This window comes from Mugil cephalus, chromosome 14, assembly GCF_022458985.1.
Source record: "Mugil cephalus isolate CIBA_MC_2020 chromosome 14, CIBA_Mcephalus_1.1, whole genome shotgun sequence".
NCBI classification, from domain to species: domain Eukaryota; kingdom Metazoa; phylum Chordata; class Actinopteri; order Mugiliformes; family Mugilidae; genus Mugil; species Mugil cephalus.
In genome coordinates, this window is record NC_061783.1 from 4,127,416 (window position 1) to 4,148,510 (window position 21,095).

General features: G+C 40.9%; 1 protein-coding gene across 3 annotated transcripts in view; it reads right to left on the reverse strand.

The window, feature by feature from the left end:
* Positions 1-17,794, reverse strand: part of col22a1 (collagen, type XXII, alpha 1) — a 50,176-nt gene extending 32,382 nt beyond the window's left edge. Inside the window, exons 1-12 of one of the 3 annotated variants that reach the window (XM_047604534.1) lie at positions 17,467-17,794; positions 15,358-15,508; positions 14,697-15,263; positions 10,531-10,611; positions 4,926-5,037; positions 3,520-3,643; positions 2,780-3,055; positions 2,604-2,684; positions 1,055-1,171; positions 898-942; positions 733-795; positions 479-517 (exon numbers count right to left, since the gene is read on the reverse strand). In XM_047604534.1, the coding sequence (XP_047460490.1) occupies positions 479-517; positions 733-795; positions 898-942; positions 1,055-1,171; positions 2,604-2,684; positions 2,780-3,055; positions 3,520-3,643; positions 4,926-5,037; positions 10,531-10,611; positions 14,697-15,263; positions 15,358-15,448 (1,596 nt within the window). In that variant the 5' untranslated portion in view covers positions 15,449-15,508; positions 17,467-17,794. Of the gene's footprint in view, positions 1-478; positions 518-732; positions 796-897; positions 943-1,054; positions 1,172-2,603; positions 2,685-2,779; positions 3,056-3,519; positions 3,644-4,925; positions 5,038-10,530; positions 10,612-14,696; positions 15,264-15,357; positions 15,509-17,450 lie in introns of all 3 variants that reach the window. The other 2 variants (XM_047604533.1, XM_047604535.1) reach the window with 2 other exon arrangements.
* Between the last annotated feature and the right edge of the window lie 3,301 nt (positions 17,795-21,095).

The following is a 21,095-nucleotide window of genomic DNA, read 5'->3' on the forward strand; positions in this document are numbered from 1 at the left end:
ATTTCTGTAATTACCCAAACCAAAGCACATATAACAAGTGAGAGGATAATTTCTTGTCTTCAGGACCATTTTAAGTGTCCCTTTCTGGACAACATGACAGATGTTCGCAGAGGAGTTTGTCTAAAGACATAAATTATGAGAATTCTGAGACTCCCGGTTGGCACTGGCCTAGGTTGTGATTTGAGCAGACTGGGTGGGCGTCTGCGTAGGACTGCCCTCTCTGCAACACATCCTCTGTGGTAACTTGTCCTGTAATTCTAACTATCACAGCTGTATTGGCATTTTCCTAGACACTCCCTGTACAAAAAAGTAGATGACATATTTAGATAATTAAATGTAAAAAGCAAGACAGAAAGAAAATGAGAAAATATACAGTTGAAGGAGAAATTTTAATAGTTTTGTGTACATGCATATGAAATATGCACGATATGCGGACAAGCGGTGCGCATGCAGAGTTGAGAGGGCCAAGTTTACTTACCTTCTCACCTCTGTCCCCTTTGACAGAGATTACTTTGCCCTGCAAATAATTAATCGATGAGGATCAATTATTATCGAGGCTTAGAAGAAAAGCAGAATAGCTAGAAGGCATGCGTTGTGTAATAACTGCAATTTCTTGGCAACATTTTTTTTTTTTGAGAAACAGAAATCATTGAACCTATTATTACACTTATTATTATGAAGTGAAATGTAATGCTACTTCTCTCTAGATAAAGACACTTTAAATTTTCATACAGTTTCTCCTTTTTCTCCTCGGAGGCCAGGAGGTCCGATGGCACCCTTAGGGCCAGTGTCACCCTGAAAAAGTAGCGTTCATACAATAAAAAAGCAGAATAAACGTGATGCTATTGTGATCTTTCATTACACACAGACTGGTACTGAAAGGCAATGTTAGATGACCTTTTCACCCTTAGGACCTGCAACACCAGGTTCACCAATGTCTCCCTGTGAGAAATGAAGATACATCCATCTTTTGAAAGCCATCAAACAAAAGATGCCTACTCGTCCATAAAAATAATAGACAAGGGTAAAGTGTAGTAAGATCAGGTGGCTTTACCTTATCTCCTGCAGGGCAAGAGCAGTTCACTTGAGGGCCTCTTTGTTGCTCCACAGCAGTAGGCGTTGGAGTGAGGATCTCCACAGGGGGAGCGTCTGTCACAACTACCTTAGGGCACTGAAACAATACAATTTCATTTAAAAGATTACAATACAAAACCGATTTGTTGCCAGAGCTAATGTCCCTACTCATGACAACTGTGAGGTTAAATTTGTATCTCGACTTAAATTATGTACAACGGCGTGGCCATTTTGAATGACATGTGGGTTGCCTACCAGTATTCCTTGGCATAACCCATGTGTCTCAACTTAGCTCATGCTCCACCTCTTTGCCCATTTTTGAATTAGCGTAGAGTGTTAACTAAAGTCAGGCTGTTCCAAGATGGCAACTGCTAGAGACACCACATTGAGCTTCATTGTATACACATTCAGTTAGAGATGCCTCTCTTATGTCTGTGTGTGAAGCGTGTAGCTGGATCCAGGAAGGTATTAGTTTGGCATAAAGCTTTAATATAAAGACTTGACCTTATGTGGTCAACACTTGTGTGGATGTGATTCTTACAGAACTGCTGACAGGAATGATGCGCAATGGTAAAGAACAGCATCATAAATCATATTATACTGGTTGCAGAAAATTATTGAGTGTCTATTAGTTAAATAATACTGCATAAGGCAGCGATTTTGGACAATGCCTGGAAGGGAAACAGCAAAAATATATCTCTTAAGAATACTTATCTCAATTTAAAAGAAAACTACAGACCACATAAATAGTTGTATGTGACTGGTTTTCTCCTCAAATGAACATAATCATGAAAGTAATTTGTGGTTCCACTAGCAGTCATGTGCTATAACTACTGTTCTCTTTGAGGAATCCTGTCATTATTGCAAAATTGCAGGTAACCTAATCACATCTCCTGCACTATTTCCTAAAATGTCACACTAATCCTATAAACACTGTCTTGCTGTGACCACATCTTTTGATGATTGGAATAGTAGCCTGGCATAGCCACACCATTTGGATTTCATTACAGGGCGTTTCAAAGAGGGAAAAATAGATAGATCTACAACCAATAAGAGCCAATTTGTTGTAAACAAATTCAACTCCTCATGCACTCAGTTGATGTGGATCACTGTGACGCTATTACACTTCAGCCTGCCTGAACAATTTGACTGGAAAACAGCTCCCAGTGCAGCAACTCCAGATCACCTTATCAACTAACATTTTGTGGGTAGGGGATGTCAAACTATCTGCAGGCTGTAATATTACTGTGCAATTTCAGAATTAGCTTGTCAGCATGTTAGGAACAGCACTTAACAAAGCTAAAAACCAAATGTTGATGTTCAACTTTCCTCGGATTAGTGTGTTAAAGCAGCAAACAATTATACACATATTTGCTCAGTTGTGTGTAGTCTTTTTTTTTTCTTTCATTTGTAATCGACATAATTTCTAGCCAGAAGTACATTTGTAGAAAACCATGAGTCTCGACGATTGAGGCAGATGTGGCAAGACGTGAAACACAGACTGTAGATCTGTAATCCTTAATACTCACAGGCCCATTGGGTAGATCACAGCAGGTTTCCAGCTCTGCATGCTTGGAATCACAGTAAATCATCATCCTCTGGAGGTCAAACTGCAGGAAGACACAGAGACAACTGGTAAACAGATCAGCCCTAAGAATATAACCTTGGCTTCCATGAATTATATGGAGTGGAGTTGAAAACTCACATCAATTGGCACACTGTCATAAAGCCTCTTCCCAATCACAGTTTTCCCCTGGATATCGATGTCCTCCCTGTCTTCAATGGGCAGTGTCTGGATGAGCTTGCAGTCCAGGTACAGAGACACTGACTTGGCATCCACGCTGAGGGCAATCTTGTGCCAGTTGCGATCAAACAGGTTGTCAACTTCAGGGTTCTTGAACACAGCTCTGACAGCGTCTTTTGTCAGCCCAACAGCGTTATACTCCACTGCCTTGTTCTCACCGTCCAGACGGATGGACACCTGACAAGTCAGAGGCAGGATGGTGATTATGTTTATGTTAGGAGCTGGAAAGTGGTTTGACACCATTTGCATTGGTATTGATACTATATAAAAATGCATTTTATTGAAACACACTATTGTTGGAAGCAAATTATGAAAGTGAAAATAGTTAAGTCAAGCCATGGTGCGAGTTTCATAATTTTGTCTTAAATATGTGTTTTGTAATGTGAGCTGTGGTGTACGTAAGAAGACAAATAGACATGTAGATTAACAAAATGGAGAATTATTATTATTAAGGCAATAATATCGTGTGTTACATTATGGATCTTGAGAGTTGATTTGAAAATTATCAAAAGCCTGGATTCAACATTTAACATCATTTACATTCATTTAAAAAGGTGTGATGTGAACTGCGAGACAAGACTATTTTAAGTTGTTGGTCTCATAGTAACACATTTATTACTATTTCCATTTGGCCGACCCACCTGTGGGATTCCATATTTGTCAAAAATCTGCCAAAGGTACCAATCCTCACGTCTGGAGGTTTTCCTAAATTTGAACGTGGTCACGAAGGCATATTCATCTGGCAGCCCTTGAGGAAACACATCTCTGCAGAACAAAAGGACATTGTTATGAGATGAATGAGACAAATACACAGTCACAGTGACTGCACAACAGTTTAAATATTAGTGTGTGAAACCCAGATTAAACATGGTTTCCTCTAACAGCCCTTCTGTTTATGGCTACTGATCCATCCTCCCTTAGTGAGTAATACTGCAGTTTAATTTTCTATTCGAGGAAATGTAAGAAAGCAGCACATTCTGCATACAATATTTGAGAATATTGTACACCATAAATGTACATTTAACTATGTAATTAAACTACAGACAGTCAATCTGGAGAAAGTAAAAAATGAAACCTTTACATACTTTCAATTTCTGAGAATTTGAGAAATGTGCTTATTGGTTTTAAGACCGTTTGAATGTTTTGGCTATTAACATTTGTCAGTCGGTGTAGTTTAGCATAAAGACTGAAACTGGGAGGACACTGCCCCCTTGTAACTTACACATTTTAGACATTATATGCGCTACGCTAAGCTAATCACAACAACAGAAAACTGCTGGATGTCTCTGTAAGTAAGGAAATAAGTGCATTTGCCGAAATGTAATTTAAACAAGCCCCAAAGCCCTAAAACCCCCAAACCCACAACAAAGTTCATGGCACATTATTTTGGTTTTGTACCACTAAACAACACCAACAATTAAGGTGCATCCTGTATTTTTTGTCAATTAGAAGTAAATAAGCACTGACGATGTGTAAAGCACTGAAAATGTAGCTCCAGTCGGTAATATTTCACTAAATATTACATATGCCTTCTAGGTGGTAGCTCTGAAGCTGGACCAACTTTTCTGCCCACTTTTTTTGTGGCTGAAACTTGGTCTAGGTGGGGATTCATGCCGTGATGGACGACAGAGTAAAAGTGAAGTATTACACGTCATCAGGGTTGACATTGTTTACATCAAAATGGTTGGCATTGGAGACACAAGCTGTTTAGATTCCGCTATCTTGTCTAGTGTAAAAGACATTAACAGCAAAATAACTTTACAAGAACATTTAACAGTGATTAAGACTCCTATCGAGAATACCTCAATAACTTACTTTCACATACTTCATTGCTCTAATTGGTCATAGTAGTATCCAATTGTTTGCAGAGGAGTTTTTCCTCTGTACAGTTGAAACATGTCTCATAATGAAATCCAAATGGAATGTTTCCAGACTCACTTTCTGTTAGGAACAGAGACTGGCTGCAAAGGTGTGTGGTAAACAGCATCTCAACAGAGAGTTTCAGCCTGGGGCTGTCTGTTTGCAGTGTAACGGGCTGCTCACTTACTCTGTTTGCTGTACAATAGGCATTGTGCCAAGACGAACGTACGAACTTTGGCCTTCATCAACTCTGGTTCCCAGAATATCTCTCACATTGAAGAATTCCATCAGGTCGAACCCTGCAGCAACACAAGAGAAAAAAAAAATAAAAAGCTTAGCTGGACAGCATATTCTCACACATGAATAAGCGCAGCAGCAGGCTCTCCAGTCCTGAAACTGAGTTATGGTTTTGTCACAGTTCTTGTGGTGTCGCGAGGTAAACCCAGTCCACACCCTGCAACTACTGAGTTTGTGGCTTTTTGGAGAGAGATTTAAATAATTGTATAAGTGAGCAACTGGAAAATAAAGCTATTTGTTGGGCCGTTGAAATATTTATTTGCTGCCACAGGAAAAAAAAATAAAAAATTAGTAGCCATCACTGGTAAGGCCCTCGTGTGAGTCTAAGAGCATCTGCACATGTGTGTACTTTGCCCCTGCGGTGAGTGATTTGAAGTGGTGTAACCACATATTTCGGTGGTTTAGAAAGGACACTCCCTTGTACAACAAACAAGTGGCGTAGCTATGGCGATGCCAGCAGGATGAGAGCTCGTGCAGCGCTAATGCTGCCAGGTTGTCCGGCAGCTCCCTCTGAAAGCTGGTGGTTATGTTGTGTGGATTGAGCTCTTCTGAAAGCACACTGTGCCATTAGTGAGTCAAAAGGATGAACAGCGCCTCAACATATTCTTGCATGAATTTAGTAACGGAGGAAAGTCTATTAGTCTATTAGTCTATGAGGTTCCAGAGAGATTATCACCAGCACACCAATCTTCCGAAGAGGAAACAGGAGCATTAAGGTGGTAATGTGAGAGTCGGACAAAAGCCCAGTGGATGTCAGTGGAAATAGCCTGGAAACAGGTGGTAAGGCACACAAGGCTGCCTGTGTCATTAGCAACAGAGCAAAAAATAACATTAAAAGCAAAAGCAGTCACAACTGGCTGAATAACTGAGAGGCTCAGGAGTCAGCCAGCCACCAACACTACTACTCTGTCTGTCTGTCAGATGCACCGTCAGGGGAAGCAGGTTATTTTATACAGTCACCGCAGAGTTAAGAGTTTCCTCCGCTGACTCACACATTTCCATTTCTCACACAACTCATTTCTCTAACATTCATTTTGAATGTCCTGCGTTTAGTTTTGACCATGACAGTTAACAGCCATGGCCAGGAGATGGTGCTGTTCGTTCTGTAGCTGGTTATGATTAAAAAATGATCGAATTGTCTCGAGTCTTCTCAGTTTGCTGTCGATTGGCCTGGTATCTACATGGAGATACCAGGAGTTCGAAAGCATAGCTTATAATGCTTGATCTTAGGACATTAAGGTGTAGTCAGATTCACACACCTGTTCAGCCATGCTAAACTTTTTCCTTTAATTTGTGATTTGTGCTTTTCATCATCATAGTTTTACATCAACCAGGATATCTAAAGGGGCTGATGTAGTCGGACCCACTTAATATTCATTGCGGTATATTCTAATGGCACCTGTGTAGTCTTTAAACTGAGATTAAACTACAGGATAAACTAATGCTTGCAAAAAATACTGCAACTCCAACAGATCCCATGCATCTCATTTTACACGTAGCTGATCTTAATAAGGTTGTTGAAGCCTGCTGAGAGATCGTTGCATTTGACTGAGTAGTGTTCTAGCAAGGTGACCTAAACGGCAAACGTAACGCAGCGAGTGAAAACGCAAACGGTTCGGCTCCATGTACAAAAGTGTCAGCGCTGGTTATCAGTTGCTCGAGGAAGCCGGACAGCTGTGAGCCTCGCTGGCCTCGGCTCTCTCCGTCACGACGCTCACACGGTGCACATTCACTCTCTGCTCTGTGGCTGCTTGAGGGCCATCTGAGCGGAGAGCTGTAATTTGGACTGGCAGCGGATAGCGTATAATCAGCCCAAAAAAAGTTATTTTGGACAGCCAAAAACGACCGATGGGGTCGGATCTGCGGCGAGAGCCAGATGAGTTCACTGACTGAGAAAGGCGAGCTCGTGCACACAGCATTCTTTTGATCAGAGCAGATGGCAACATTTGTGCTGTAGATAGAGAGCGCCGAGCCACAAAGACGCTCTGCAGCCTCCTGTGTGTGATCGGTAGCCCGAGGGGTCAGACTAGACAGCACATGATAAATACAAGTCTCACTCAAACCGCAGGTCTCGTGGCTGTCAAGTCATAATCAGTGGAAAATATATCCTGACATTTCTCACAGCACACTCTCTGCATCACCGTAGATGACATTTGTTTTAATTGCAAGCGTGAGCTTTAATGTCTATGCATGTAAAGAACATCAAGTTTGACACGGTGTGTCTAAAAGTTAGGCTGCAGGAATAAACTTTGTGCAGACTGGAAATCCCCGGATGTCTGTCACGTCAGGGAGCTTCAGACCTCAAACCGTGGTTTGATAACATTTTGCCCCAAGTGGCACCCCACAACAGATCCTGGCTCAGGCAGTGGATATGATTATGACACAACTGTCAGCGGACCCGCTTTGACCTCCTCATGTACGGCTGGTGGCCCCTGGACCATAGTCTGGGAACCACTAAAGTACAAAAATACATTTTTGACTAAAATAATTATAGTGAGTTGTAGCTCTCGGAGCACCATTTAAGTTGTGGTGCTGGTATCTAAATGTAAAGAAAATGTAAATGAGCGTAGTGCGCAGTATTTTTCCGGTCTGCTCCACAATTGGCCTTTGATTACAAGAGGAGATTTTCTCATATAATTTTCCCCCTGAACAGGCTCAGACTGAGAAAGACAAACAAAGCACAGCTCAGAGGATTTATTCCAGTTTGAGTGCTAACAGCGCATCTCACAATCCAAATGAAACATCAGCGGTTTTCAGGGATTTATCTGAAGTTTGTTCTCATTTATTTTGCGGCCGCGAGGATAAGCATAACCCCGTAATTAACACTTGCCCAGTGATGGGGATGTGATAATGTGTCTCAACAGTGCAAAGTGATGCCGTCGTCTCTAATCATGAACACACACTCTGTTCCACTGCTGATGGAGAGGTCTTTGGCTCTGGCCAAGGATTCAATCTGACTTGTTTCTGTTTCTGTTTCTGATGTCAAACTTTAAATCTTTACACTGATGGAAAGTAGCAAAGTAATCTAGTAGTTCAGTCTACTTTTACTTATCTGCATTTCAAAGGAAAATATTGTGCTTTTTAGACATTTGACTGAATGTAAAAATCTATCAGCAGCTTTTAGTAAGGCACCGCCATAGATGGAAACAATATGTAATGCATACTGAAAAGGCCTTTTTAAAGAGGTATCACAATTTTAACTCATAATTTGTCTCATAAAAAGACAGGAAAACGTGATTCCGCATCTCATATTATAAGACAATTAGAAAAAACTATTTGGACTGGAACTAAAACGCCAGTTACGAGGGATGCATTAAGAAAAACTAAAATACTGTTAGGTAAACTAAATAGGTCAAAGTAATTATCCAGAATGTGAACAAATATAGGCTAAAATGTCCTGCTTCAACATTCTACTTTCTGTCTCTTGTAAAGAATATGTATAACATGTTGATATTAAAGCTAAAATTAAATCAGGTAGTGGCATCTACATTTATTTCCACATAAAGCAATGGTTAAACGGGAAAAGGTTAAGTGGTTACCAGGGATTACAATATCTCGATTAAGTTTGTTTATGATAATTAGTACGTTTGTCCTTCTATGTATTGCAACACCTTCTTTTGTGAATATACCACATTTTACTAAAGCAACTACTCATAAAACAATTCTTTCATGGCTGATTGGCTTAAATGACAGCTTGTACCAAGCAGATCATGGCTGTGTAACTCTGTATCTTTACTTTACCTGAAGCAGACGCAGAATATCAAACCAGTACTGGCCTTTTATTACATATCAAATCAGCTGTTTATGCATGGTCCTCACATTTACACCAAGAACAACATGGATCAACCTGGTGCTTATTAAAGCATGACGTTCTAGGTTTTTAATTCACTTGCCAGCTGGGGTCTGTCACATGTTATGTCTATGTGGGTTTCCTCCAGCAGCTCTGGTTCCCCCCCCCCACTGTCCAAAGACATGCAAGTTAGCTGAACTGTAGACTCTAAATTGCCTGTAGGTGATGTGTCTGTTTGTCCATGTGTGTCATAGACTGGAGACCGATTCAAGCTACAGCGGCATTATCATACTGATCAAGAATGATACAAAATAGACAGATGACAATGACGTGTTCAAAACCCAGATGAGTTAAATCCTTTAGTTGTAATGGTGGATAATAACAAAAATGTTTTGAGTGCACACCTGGACCATTTTGCATTGAACTTAATATCAATGTGTTACAAAAAAATATGAGAGTAAAAGCTGCATCAGATGACCAATTCATCGGATGCCACATTTCAAGTTAAGAGCATTAAGAGTCAACATTTCCAGCGTTCCAACATCTCATTTTTTCCCTTGAACTTGGACGTGGCACGGGGTCTTAACAGTCACGCCGCTGCATCTGTTTTTTCTCTTAGTGTGATGGATGTGGGTGGGAGACACAGACAGGAACTCAGATCCCCCAAAAGACACTCCTGTAACAACATCCGACCTCTCTGGATAAACGCTATTCAAGACTTCTGAGAAAAACTAAAAAAAAATAAAACCACCGAATGATGAAGGACTGGTGGTGTGTTTCAATCGGTTAAAGCATTTAGCCGCTAATTTTGAAAACAACACCTGCATTTAAAAGACTGAGGTAGCAGGCAAGTTTTACCTCTTTTATAGGAATAGTTTGCTGTTTTTGGACATGGGCAAGTGAATCACTAGACAACACTACTCTTTTTATAGTATTGTTGTGCAGTATATTATTTCTCAATTATCTCAAGATGTCAAACATTTCCATTAACTATATATTATGTGTAAGGAATTAAAATGCATGTCCAAAATACCTCGTTTTTGTTCTGTTTAGCGACACCTAGCAATAAACGTTTATGAACCTTGCTTCCCAGAAATCTAAATAATGTTCCCTTCCCTTTGTGATACCATCATCAATTGACTCCGGCCAAAAGATATAACTGTCAGATGAAGGATCGCAGATCACTTACTGTGTGTGGTGTCATGATTTAGAGTCTCTACAGACTCTTACTTCCACATACGGTAAATGCTAGTTATTTTGTTTTCTTTAGTGGGTCACAGGCTCAATTGTCATCTTGTGTTTGCTGAAATAAATATCTTTCAGGTTGCAAATTTATTAAAATTGTTCTACTGAATGTTCTACTAACTGACAACATGTGGCGACTGGATAGGAGCTAAGAGCTTCCTAAAACTTTAGACAAATATATACAGTTGTAAACACATAAATTTGATTTGCAAAATACTGTGAATACAACCAATTTACTTTTCAAGTCAAATAGAGAAACAGGAAAATTGTGTGAAAACTGTCTTCACGTTTGCGTATAAGGAGGAGATATAAGATGAGACCGTTTGGTCTCTGTTTGTGTAAAAACTGCTAAATGTGGGTGTGTAGGAAATGCTTTGAGAAGGAAAGAGATAGCTTTGTGGTTGACAAGAATTGCCAGCGTTGCATGTTGCCGTTAGCAAAAGCAGCAGTTTGTGCATACCTGGAACCTCTTCAAGACCATAACTGGTGCTGTTGGGCTTAAATCGATCAGGTTGAACCTTCATCTTTGGACACAGAACATCTGAGGAGAAAGGATAGTAGTTTAGTGACTGTAGACAAGGCAAAATATGATTCTCTTTGGGGAGCACAGGGAAGAGAAATGTTCAAACAAACTATTTTAGGGTAACCTTAACAAGTTATTGTTTCATTAGAAAAAAGCATATAGAAGCTTTCCAAAGGGTCAGATTAAAAAAGTGTTGATGTCTTGGATTGTTTTAGGAAGCTGTGCTATATCCCCACACTGATATGTGATCTGAAGATCTCCAGCGCTGCCCTCCATCCTTCTATTCTCATGTCTGGGGGAGTGAAGTGTGTGGATGGGTGAGTGAAGGGTGAGGTGGCTCTGCTAGCAGCAGAGGCATCTGAGAAGCAGCAACAGTTTTATATTTCCACTCACACATATTTCAGTGATGGTGATGACAGTGAGAAAGGCAACAGCTTCAGGCTAAGTTTTTATTGGCACAAGAGGTATTTTCTATTTGTGTCAAGATGCCAGCTTTACTACCAAAGAGCGGCAGAAGACACTGTTAAATTCAATAGATGTAAATGTTAGCTTTAGTTGAATGACATTTTCAAAGGGTCAAATTGTTCAAAATAATAATATAAATAACAGAAATAGTATTTAACTATGGTTCCAATTCTGGTTCCAATAGATGGAACTATTCCTAAGGGCTGTTGAAGTCTAGGCATGAGTTTTATTCTGCCTAGACTTTTAGTTTTGGATGGTCAGTCTGTCCAGATAATTTCCTCCAGGCTGAAATATCTGAACAGCTATGACAGAAAGTCACCTTGCCCAGAGCATTAATTGAAGACACACTAACTCTTCATCGCAGTGTGTCTTCAGTGAACTGTCCCCACAACTATGAGATGGACTGCTATGAAAATGTGTTCTGACATTTAAGTTCCCAGCAGGATGAACCGGAACAACTAAGGAGCTTGCACCTTCCATCTGGGAAACTGCTAGGCATTCCCATCAGCCTCAGGCAGTGCTTTAAGTGGGACAGTACTCTCCGGTGTGTAGTTCTGCTGATTCAAAATCTGACCCCATGGTGTACAGGGATTTTTGCTATCATGTCGGAGGTAAAAACAAGATGAAACAATGATTACGTTACTGGTGGGGTATGAGGTGCTATATTAGAACTTCTGTGGGAAACTTACCTGACTGAGCTCTGTCAACTACTTACCTGTGAGTATCGGGACCAGAACCTCCACAGACATGATGTAATGCTAACAATGGCTTGCGTAATGTCACATTGTAAAACCTGTAATTTCTCTTATCACAGGCCTTGTGCCGTCACTGAACCACACACCAAAGCCAACAATTTTAACAATTCAAATAGACTGAGGAGGAAAAACAGCAATGAGTGTGTTAATAGCTTTTAATAGGGGTGTAACAATACAAAAACCCTGCGGTTTAGTTTGTGCTTTATGGGGATGGGGACTGTGGCACTAGACACTAAACACTAGATCCACTTTTAATAATAATAAGGATAATAACAATAGATCTAAATTAACTTTAATTTTATTAACGTTGTGCATTGCCTTCACATAACAAAACACTTCTCTCAAAATAAAATTTGTCATGTGTGAACATGTTAGTATGATGACATTATCATTTGGAAGTACACATTCTGTGGGTGTAGACAGGCAAGCTTAAAGTTATTCAGTCAGGTGTTAGAAATGGCCACACATGCAAACCATGACAAAGTAGTAGCAGATTAGCATGTTGGTAAGGCTGTAAATGGGACTGTGTTAGCGTGGTGACAGCAGCATTTACCTAAAAGTACAGCTGGGCTTTCAGTAAATAGCCAACAGTCTGACAGAGTTGGGTGGTTTTAGACTTGGATTGTTTTAATCTGTGTAATTGAGAAGGAAGCCCTAAATTGAAACCAAACCAGAAACTACACCAGAAGGGTCAAGTGTTGGGTTTGGGTGAACTGAGCATTCAAAGCTGCACTAGACAAGTGAGATAGTGAGAATCCGCACCACCATTCTTCCCTTTGCATTAATTTAACAACCCCCCCGGGGACTATTAGTCCTTTTGTCACTTTGTAATCAATGTGTTCAGAGGAGCTTCTCATTAAAGCTAATATTAGCCCAACAATGTATCTCCATCTTGACTGACAGTCATAAATATTATCTGTTGCAGAAAATATCTTGGTAAGACACTCCAGCTTCCCCAGCAGATCAAGTATTTGCCCAGACATCCACTGTCAAAGCCTTTTAACCTCTGTGGTGTTGGTTGTGAGGACAGCACTCTTGACATGGCTTTACCATGCTTTATTTCTAATTTCAGCCGGGTGCTACTCTTGTTTGCGTCTTTCCTCAGGATGTTAATCAGTCAAACTGACGCTTCCTTTTTTTGTCCTTCTGTCCTAAAGTCTTAAAGTGATACTGGAAGATCTTTGAAAGGATACTTGGTTTATACTGTTTGGAAAGCCAGCGAGTCTACCAAAAATTGCCATTCTTTGAATGAATGAAAGTGCGTCACTCTTTTTTAAAGATGGTGTTGTTGCACAGCAATGGGAGTTAGCATGCTAGATAGCTGAACTACTCCCTACACTTGTGGCCCTAAAGCTATAATTTGGGGATCCGGCTGTGAGTTAAAGTGGAAGAAATGTAAAACTTGCCTTTAGAAATGTCAGGTTCAAACTATCAGCAACAGTTGGAGCACTACACACCTACAAACAATATTTTTTTCAATAACAGACTGGTAAACTTTTAATTCTTCTTATTGCTTTTATAATAATATTGTTTTTTAAGCTTTCTGCCACATGAGTTGTGTGTGATCAAGAGTGTAATATCACAAGCTTGTATTCTTAGGGTAGGCCACACATGCGTTAATGAATCAGTGCAGCACAGAATAAACAGTCCATTTTTAAACATATAGATTAAAAGGTGAAAACATCGAACATGGACATTTGAGTGGCTGCACAGGACCCACTTGAAACATTAGAGCTATAATTTTCAGGGTGAAAATAACTTGAATTGCTCAGTGAGGCAGTTGTGCTGACCACTGATGTACTTGGAGACTCACCCATGGCGATTTTAGAGATTAGAGAAAGAAAACACTGGAACATTGTAAATTTAGCTTTTGGTTCGTGCAAGTCTACTAACTTGCTGTACAGCATGCTTCGTGATATACAACCTACATTACTGCTTGGCAGATTGAATCTCCCTGGAGTCAAGGAGCGAGGTCAAAGGTTACTGGCTTTAAAATCATTCTCCATGCTGCCTTTCGAGCCCAAGATGAGCGTAACATTGCAAAATGATATGTACTCAAAAAAGAATACGCCATTTTTAGGGTCTGACTCACCACTTTCTTGAGGAGAATAGAAGAATGTCTACTTTATGCCTTTACAAACATGCTACCTTGTCTGGGTTAAAGTAAGAGTTGAGAGTTTGTCATTGCTCATCTCTAACCCACCATGTAATCATGTCATTTCCGTTCTGTATTTATTGTTTGTGGCTAAGACCCATGGCATCCTTTTCTTTCCTGTCTGGCTAATTTTAGGTAGGAATTTCAAGCGTTGCAGCGCAAGGCATCCATCTTCTCTGTGAAAAAAACATGCACACACTTATGCACCTCTCTGCACAACTACTGACAACAGAAAGTGCCAGGAAAAGTTTATTTTTGAGAGTATTTTAGCAAATGTACCTGGCTGTGAACTTATAACTGAACTTATTTCTCATACTGTGTGCCTGTATTGACAAATGTTTCTCAGGACACTGGTGTAAAAACCATTGAGGTTAGCGTAAGACAGGCTTTCCAGTGCTCAACGCCTCTGCACCAAAAAGGAAGCCACACCACAGATATGTCTTGGTTGGGAGACTGCGATTTGCAAGCCAATTTTTGCAAAAGGCCCCTCACACTCGTCATATTTCATCAAAGGGAGTCAGGCTAGCACAGTGTGCCTGTGCAGCTCTTTGTGGTTGGGGTGGGGTTTTGTGGTGGGGTCTTTCCTCTGCGTAGTGGTTAAAAGTTAAAATAAGTCTAATTTGATTAAGTACATGCTGAGGGTGAGGCAGAGTCTTCAAAGTAAAAAGAAAACCATGCAGCAGGCAGTGTGAGTGATGTGTTGGCATTGTGCCTCGTGGCTGACTTACTCTCACATAGCCTCCTTCTCAGTCTCCCCCTGATCTTGTCAATGGCGTTAAAGTCTGTCACATGGAAGACATGGGCATTCTTTGGCTCTGCAGCGATCTCCTCCAGCTCCTCCTTCAGAGCCTCCCCGATGCCCACTGCAAACATCCTGATGCCAGCTTTGGCAGCTGCCTTAGAGGGCTCCAGAACATAATCCTGGCTTCTTCCATCTGTGAGAAGGATGGCCACCTTCTGAATGCCTCTGGCACTCGGCCTCGCTCCGTTCCGCTCTGTGAAGATGTTGTTGGTGGTATAGCTAATAGCATCCCCAGTCATTGTATTTCCACCCAGGTAGCGTATGTTACGGGCAGCTTGCTTCACATCCTCTAGGGTCCTGTGTCGTCCCAGGTTGAACTCAGTGGTTGGTTTGTCACTGTAGCGAACCACAGCTACTCTTGTCTTGTCAAACGCCACGTCAAAAGACTCTACCAGGTTGGCCACCCATTGCCTAATCTTCTCAAAGTTCTCTTTTCCCACACTGGATGAGGTATCCAGGATAAATGCCAAGTCATAGTGGACATTTTTACACCCTGGTGTGGTCAGATGCAAGAGGATTTAGTCACATAATGAAAATAAAGTTTCTATGACTGCTGTTGTCAACATTGCCAATGTTAATGGTCTTACCTGCCCTCTGTGCTTCCACTCCCTCCCCGGAAAGTGTAAAGGCCAGGATGGCCAAGACCAGGGTGATCCTAAGTCCCAATCGTAATTCCATCTCGGCCTTGGCTTGGGTCTGTTTTGTTTAGCTTATTACCACCATGAAGCTGTCCAGCCTCTGAAAAGATCAGTGGAAACATCAACAATTCACTATTACTATTCATCCACTTTGAAAACTGTACACCTGAGATCTTGAAATCTAAGGCAGTTCAGTGCTCATTTTCATCACTGAAACATTACAGACTTTACAACAGTTTGTCTCCAGCAGTTTAACTGAAGTTGAAGAAGCATTTCCTTTAGTGCAGAGAGATTGCACCGAAAAGTAGAGTTCCTAGAGTGGCTGCTGCCACATCTTTACTTTGACCTGGTGGATAGCTGATTTAAAATTGTATTATGAACTTAAAATCTATAAAGAAACTTTAGGCCCACCAAAAATACCTATCCGATCTTCCTTAGTGTCCCGTATTTCTATTGTTCCATCTTTGGAATGAAAGCTGGCAGGAAATGTTCTCCATTCTCAGTACGTGATAATTGAAACCTAAGGCTGAAATACATATCTCTTTACAGCAGCAAGCTATTCCATCCAGAGAAAATTGGACCTACCAAAGATTGTTGGAGATTGATGCCAAACTGTGTGTTTTTTACTGTCTCCACCCACAAGACAGTGAAAAAGCATTGTCAGGAGTGTCCAGTTTGCTGATGTTGCACTCCTTGGTTTCTCCACAGTCTTAAAGTTTGAAATTCCCAATGGTATATCTAGTGACATTTGGACTTGCTCAGCTGTGGAGGTTTGATGATAATCCAGAGCACTGATCAATCTGTCTCTGGATTCATTTAGGAGGCTGTCGCACCTGGGTGGCACTGACAGTATCTAGCCATATAAACACAAAGATATTCTTGTCCTCATTGTATACCAGTGGTTGTGATGCCTGCTATTAGGACTGATGTGTGGCTGGCTATAGCCATAACATGAGCTCAGCCTGACTGGAAGAGTGTTTCACTGTGAAGGGTTGCCATGTGAGGAAGAGGAAAGATTTGTCACTACATGCAATCTTCTCGTGCTTAAACTAGCATACATATCTGAAAGTGAAGAAAGATGCTATGTTGCAGGATGAAATAAAATGCGCATGTCATTTCAATAGCATTTCAGGTGCATGTTTTTTTAATACAAGGTAATTTGTGAAAAAAAAAGGAATTCCAGGACATGTTGTGGAAGGGCACAACTGCTGACTGTGACTTGGCCTTTGTAGAAATAGAGTGTGCATTCTGTATACTGTGGGTTGAGTACTCTGGTTTCTAAATTGCAGTTTCCTTATCTGATTCTCTTGCGCTATTTCTACTGCTTGATTTTGGCTGTTGCTATTAATGAGCATGACAGGCACAGTAGCTGAATGGCCTTAATTGTCCCAATTAGCATGCATTTAAAATCTAAGAATTCCAGCCCATTAAGACTTCCATAAAAGACGCCCTTTGCAAGCAGCTGAACAAGATTTGAATTCACGTCCTTAATCCTCTTTACCCAACTTTGTGCAGGTCTAACATGTTCCAATTTGTCTCCCTTTCATCACTGATAATACATTTTATAAGTCTTCCTCTGTTGTGCTGACTGACTGCAGTTTAACAGGCTGATACAGTATCCAACGCTTAAAACAAGGCTTGGGTTTGGTCAATATCTGAACCTGTAGCCCAATTCCTTACAGACTGCAGGTCTGTATCACCAGGCCTCTTTCCACTTCCTCTCTGAATGGTTGACCCGGGACTGCAACGTAGATGTCTATAACAGAAGCACTGCGTTTATCACTCCCAAAATGCATAAAACAGAAAGCGCTTTTTTCCACGAGCAACCCAAGAAGTAGAGGGGGAAAAAAAAAGGAGGAGGTCTGTTGTCTGATAGTGGCATCTGAGCAGCATGTGGATGCAAGAAAGAAAAGGGAAAAGAAAAACAGATTCCTTGCCAGCAATTTAAAACTGATAAAAAGTGTAGGGGAGCATTTTAGAGTGAGTTTTTAAGAGAAGCTTGGCAGTTATAGATAGATAACTTCGTGATTTATTTTTCTTACCTGGCCTGTCACTCACTTCTTGTTACTGGAGGTGTATTTCTCTCCGTGCCTCCAGCACTCACACTCTGAATCAGCAGTGGGACAGCATCATTATCAGCTGACAATAATCCAAAATGTCTCCCCTGCAGGCACCCAAAATCAGGATGTGATCGCTGTATAATCCAGGGTGACAATCCAGTGTTCAGTGTTTTTTAAAAAGTGAGGTGAGGTGAGCTTCAGCAACCTTGTGGATGGGTGGACAGAGTGGGAGGGAACTGCCAACGGGGAAAGTGTAGAGTTTCACTGGGGGACGAGGTGGCTTCTGCTGTTCTTGCCTGGGCTGTGCTCTCACATAAAAAAGGCTGAGAGGCTCAGCCAATTATAGACCCAACTTTCTGGATATTTTTGTCCTTTTTTTTTCCTCTCCCTTCCATGGCTGCGCCCATCTGAAGTGTTGCCCTCAAAGAAAAGGCACGGCTTCTTGGCAACCGCCTCAACTGTCCAGCCTTTGCCACTATGATAGCCACAGCGGAGCCGCCCTGGGGCTGGTGGTGGGCCGGGCCACGTTGGCCTCAGCCAGCCGCGCAGTTATAGAGAAGGGCTGTATTTAAGTGAGGGAAATGATTACAGAACAGCCATTCTTGCAGCTTTGTGTTAAACGTCTATCGTTGCTCCGTCGTACAGTAAAGCTCTGTCATCTATATTATGTATGTTTTGCTGTTTGGACAAGTTTACATCCATGTCAGACCGCACATCTTTCATTTTTTAAAATACATTTTCATATACAACACATTAAATACATACATACCTCCTTCTTTGCCTCTGTGATTTCTTATACTAGCGTTCTTTTCTTACGTTTTGGTCTTGGAGCCTTTTTTTTTGTAGTGTTAAATCAGAGAAGATTTATTTGATCTGTTAGGGGGCACATTTTATTGTACTTACTATGAATTCAGAAAAAGCAAACAAAGCATGCAATATTTGCTTTTTATTCATTGATAGACGCTTTGTGTTTGTGAACCAGAAAGGCTACATATGTCCTGATTTGATATGAACGTGTGGAGGATGACTGTGATTTGCATTTTGTCGTCCTTATCATGTGCGGTCATGCTCCCAGGCGGTAGGGGGAAGTTGCAGTGAAACACAGCAGACCTGTCTGCGTGTGTATCAGACGTCCTGTTCCTTTCATATCGCTCCATCTTCCCTTTCAAAATGCTCCCACAGCTGTCACCACATGCCTTGGCTGCACCCGAAAATACACCCAAAGCTTTTGCAGAGCTGTCCAAGGCGCCAAAATGCTCCAAAACACAGTGTCAATATTTGAATGTCACAGACAACAAACAAGTTAGCCATTTCATCCAGGCCTATTTACGGTGCCTTTGTAGCCAAGGAAAGTGAGCTCAGGCTGGGCTATGTATAGGCTCAGCGTGGAGTGGATGGGAAGTGGGCTGATGATTCGGGGCAGATGCACGTTATGAGTGATGGTGTCAGTCTGAGGAACCGTCTGTCGCCTTGTGTGAGAGGGCTAAAGAGGTGACCAGCATGCTGGGTGAGCAAGAGGCTTGCAAGCACCGTGTAGTGCTGGAGAAAGCCATCTGTCACCTGACTGACAGCCAGCTTTCAACCTCCCACATCAGAGAGAGGCGAGTCTCCTTCCAAAATATGTGTAAAATATTCATGTCTGAATTGGTGATGAAGCGGAACAGAAAAATTCTAATTTATTCAGTAGAGTGACTGGATTGTACCCCCTTCCTACAATAATTAATTAATTAGTCCAACACTTATGTGCAATGTTTTGTCTTGTATTCTTTTGCCTGCACACAGAAAAAAACTGAAGGACGATTTCTACCACCAGGACATCACACTCCTCAACTCACAAAAAACTGAACTCCCTGCTGCAATATGTGCACTATGACTGCCACCTCCACCTTCTGTAAATACGCTGTGAACGTTGCATATATTGTATGATTTTTTAGTTTTAGTATACCTTTGTTTGCCCTCACCATTTTTTATTTGTTTTTGCACTGCTTGTGGCTGAGGTGACCAGTCCTCTCATCTACAACATGTCATTGCGCTGTGAACCCTGTGTTAATCCTGCACATGATAAAATAACCTGAATCTGAGCCGGAATGTATTCCAACAGATGCTACGATCCATCAGGAAACTGGCTAGACAGAGAACCAAAAGCACTATTCAACGTTACTGGTATAAATCCAAAACCCTTAAAGTTGAACAGTTCTATGAGTCGGAAGGTTTTTACTACTGTACTGAGCATTAGATTTACATTACCAACAAACCAACTGGCTATGCTTTATGATAAATGTGTTGCTCAAATGTGTTGGCAAAGTCACAGAATTATCGCAAAATATGCTGTCTACTCGAACTCTTTTCATCAGCTGAATGCTTTGGCTTTCTCTGTAATCTTATGGTTGAGATTCTATCATTTCGTCCTTCAATCTGATGTCATTTACAGCAGGAGATTACACGACAGTGTAGACTCTGTTGTTTTAGATTTCTTACAGTCTGTAGTTAACAAGACAAAACTCAGTCAAACTGTGAATCAACAACAATATAGCAACTCTTTTTTTTTTCATTTAAACTTACTTGGCACTATATTTAACATGTGGCTTAAGTATGGCATATGTAGCTAAAGGCTGACTTAATTTAATTTGATTGATCTCATCAGCATGGCCCATTCTAAAGAAAGAAGACCAGTTAATTTATCTCCTCAAGTGAATTCAGTCAGCGTCAATTTTGCCATAGTTACCTTGAAAAAGTAATCTGATTACTGATTACTTCTTTAAAAAGCAACCGTTACTTTACTGATTACTTGATTTTAAAAGTGACTAAGTTAGATTACTTATTTAGTTACATTCAGCAGCTGCCGATCCCCCACAAAAAATAATAAAAAATGCAGCATTTCATTTTGACCAAATTCTTCAGCTCTTCTCAACTCATCTCTCTCCTCCCTCCATTGTTGTTTGTGTGCGTCGCTTTGTGGTATTACACGTGAGTTCCCCTCACGCTGAAAACATGACTTGTGGCGTACGTTACATCACTCCCCGAGACGCAAGAAGAAAGCAAAAATATAAAGTGGTAAAAACAGTAATATACAGTAACTTGGATGAGTAACTTTAATCCGATCACTGGTTTTGAAAATAGTAACGTGTTAGATTACTCCTTACTGTAAAAAAGTAGTCAGATAAGAGCAACGCGTCACTTAGTAATGCCTTACCACCATCACTGGTCAGCGGTGGTTAGACTCAGACATTCAAGAATTCAAAATAATATTCCAAATACAGTTTTTGTGCCAAAATCCATTCGTAAGGAAGACTTTAAACACAGATGAAAAAGTGCCTGGCCCAGACCATGATACATCAGAATCAGACAGCAGGCTTGTGGAGAAGGTAAAACAAACATGCAAGGACAGAATAAAGGCTCGCTGGGTTATTCTACTTTCAGTCACTGCTTTTAAAAACATCCCGTATTCTGAAACAGCAGGCGTCATTGAACAGCCAAAAAGCAAATATTATTTCAATTCAGTTTTATTTATATAGCACCAATAACAATACAACTCGTCTCAAGACACTTCACAAAAACCAGCCTGCAACCTCCAGAGCAGCCTGAGAAAAACTCCCTTTTAACAGGAAGAAACCTTGAGCAGAACCC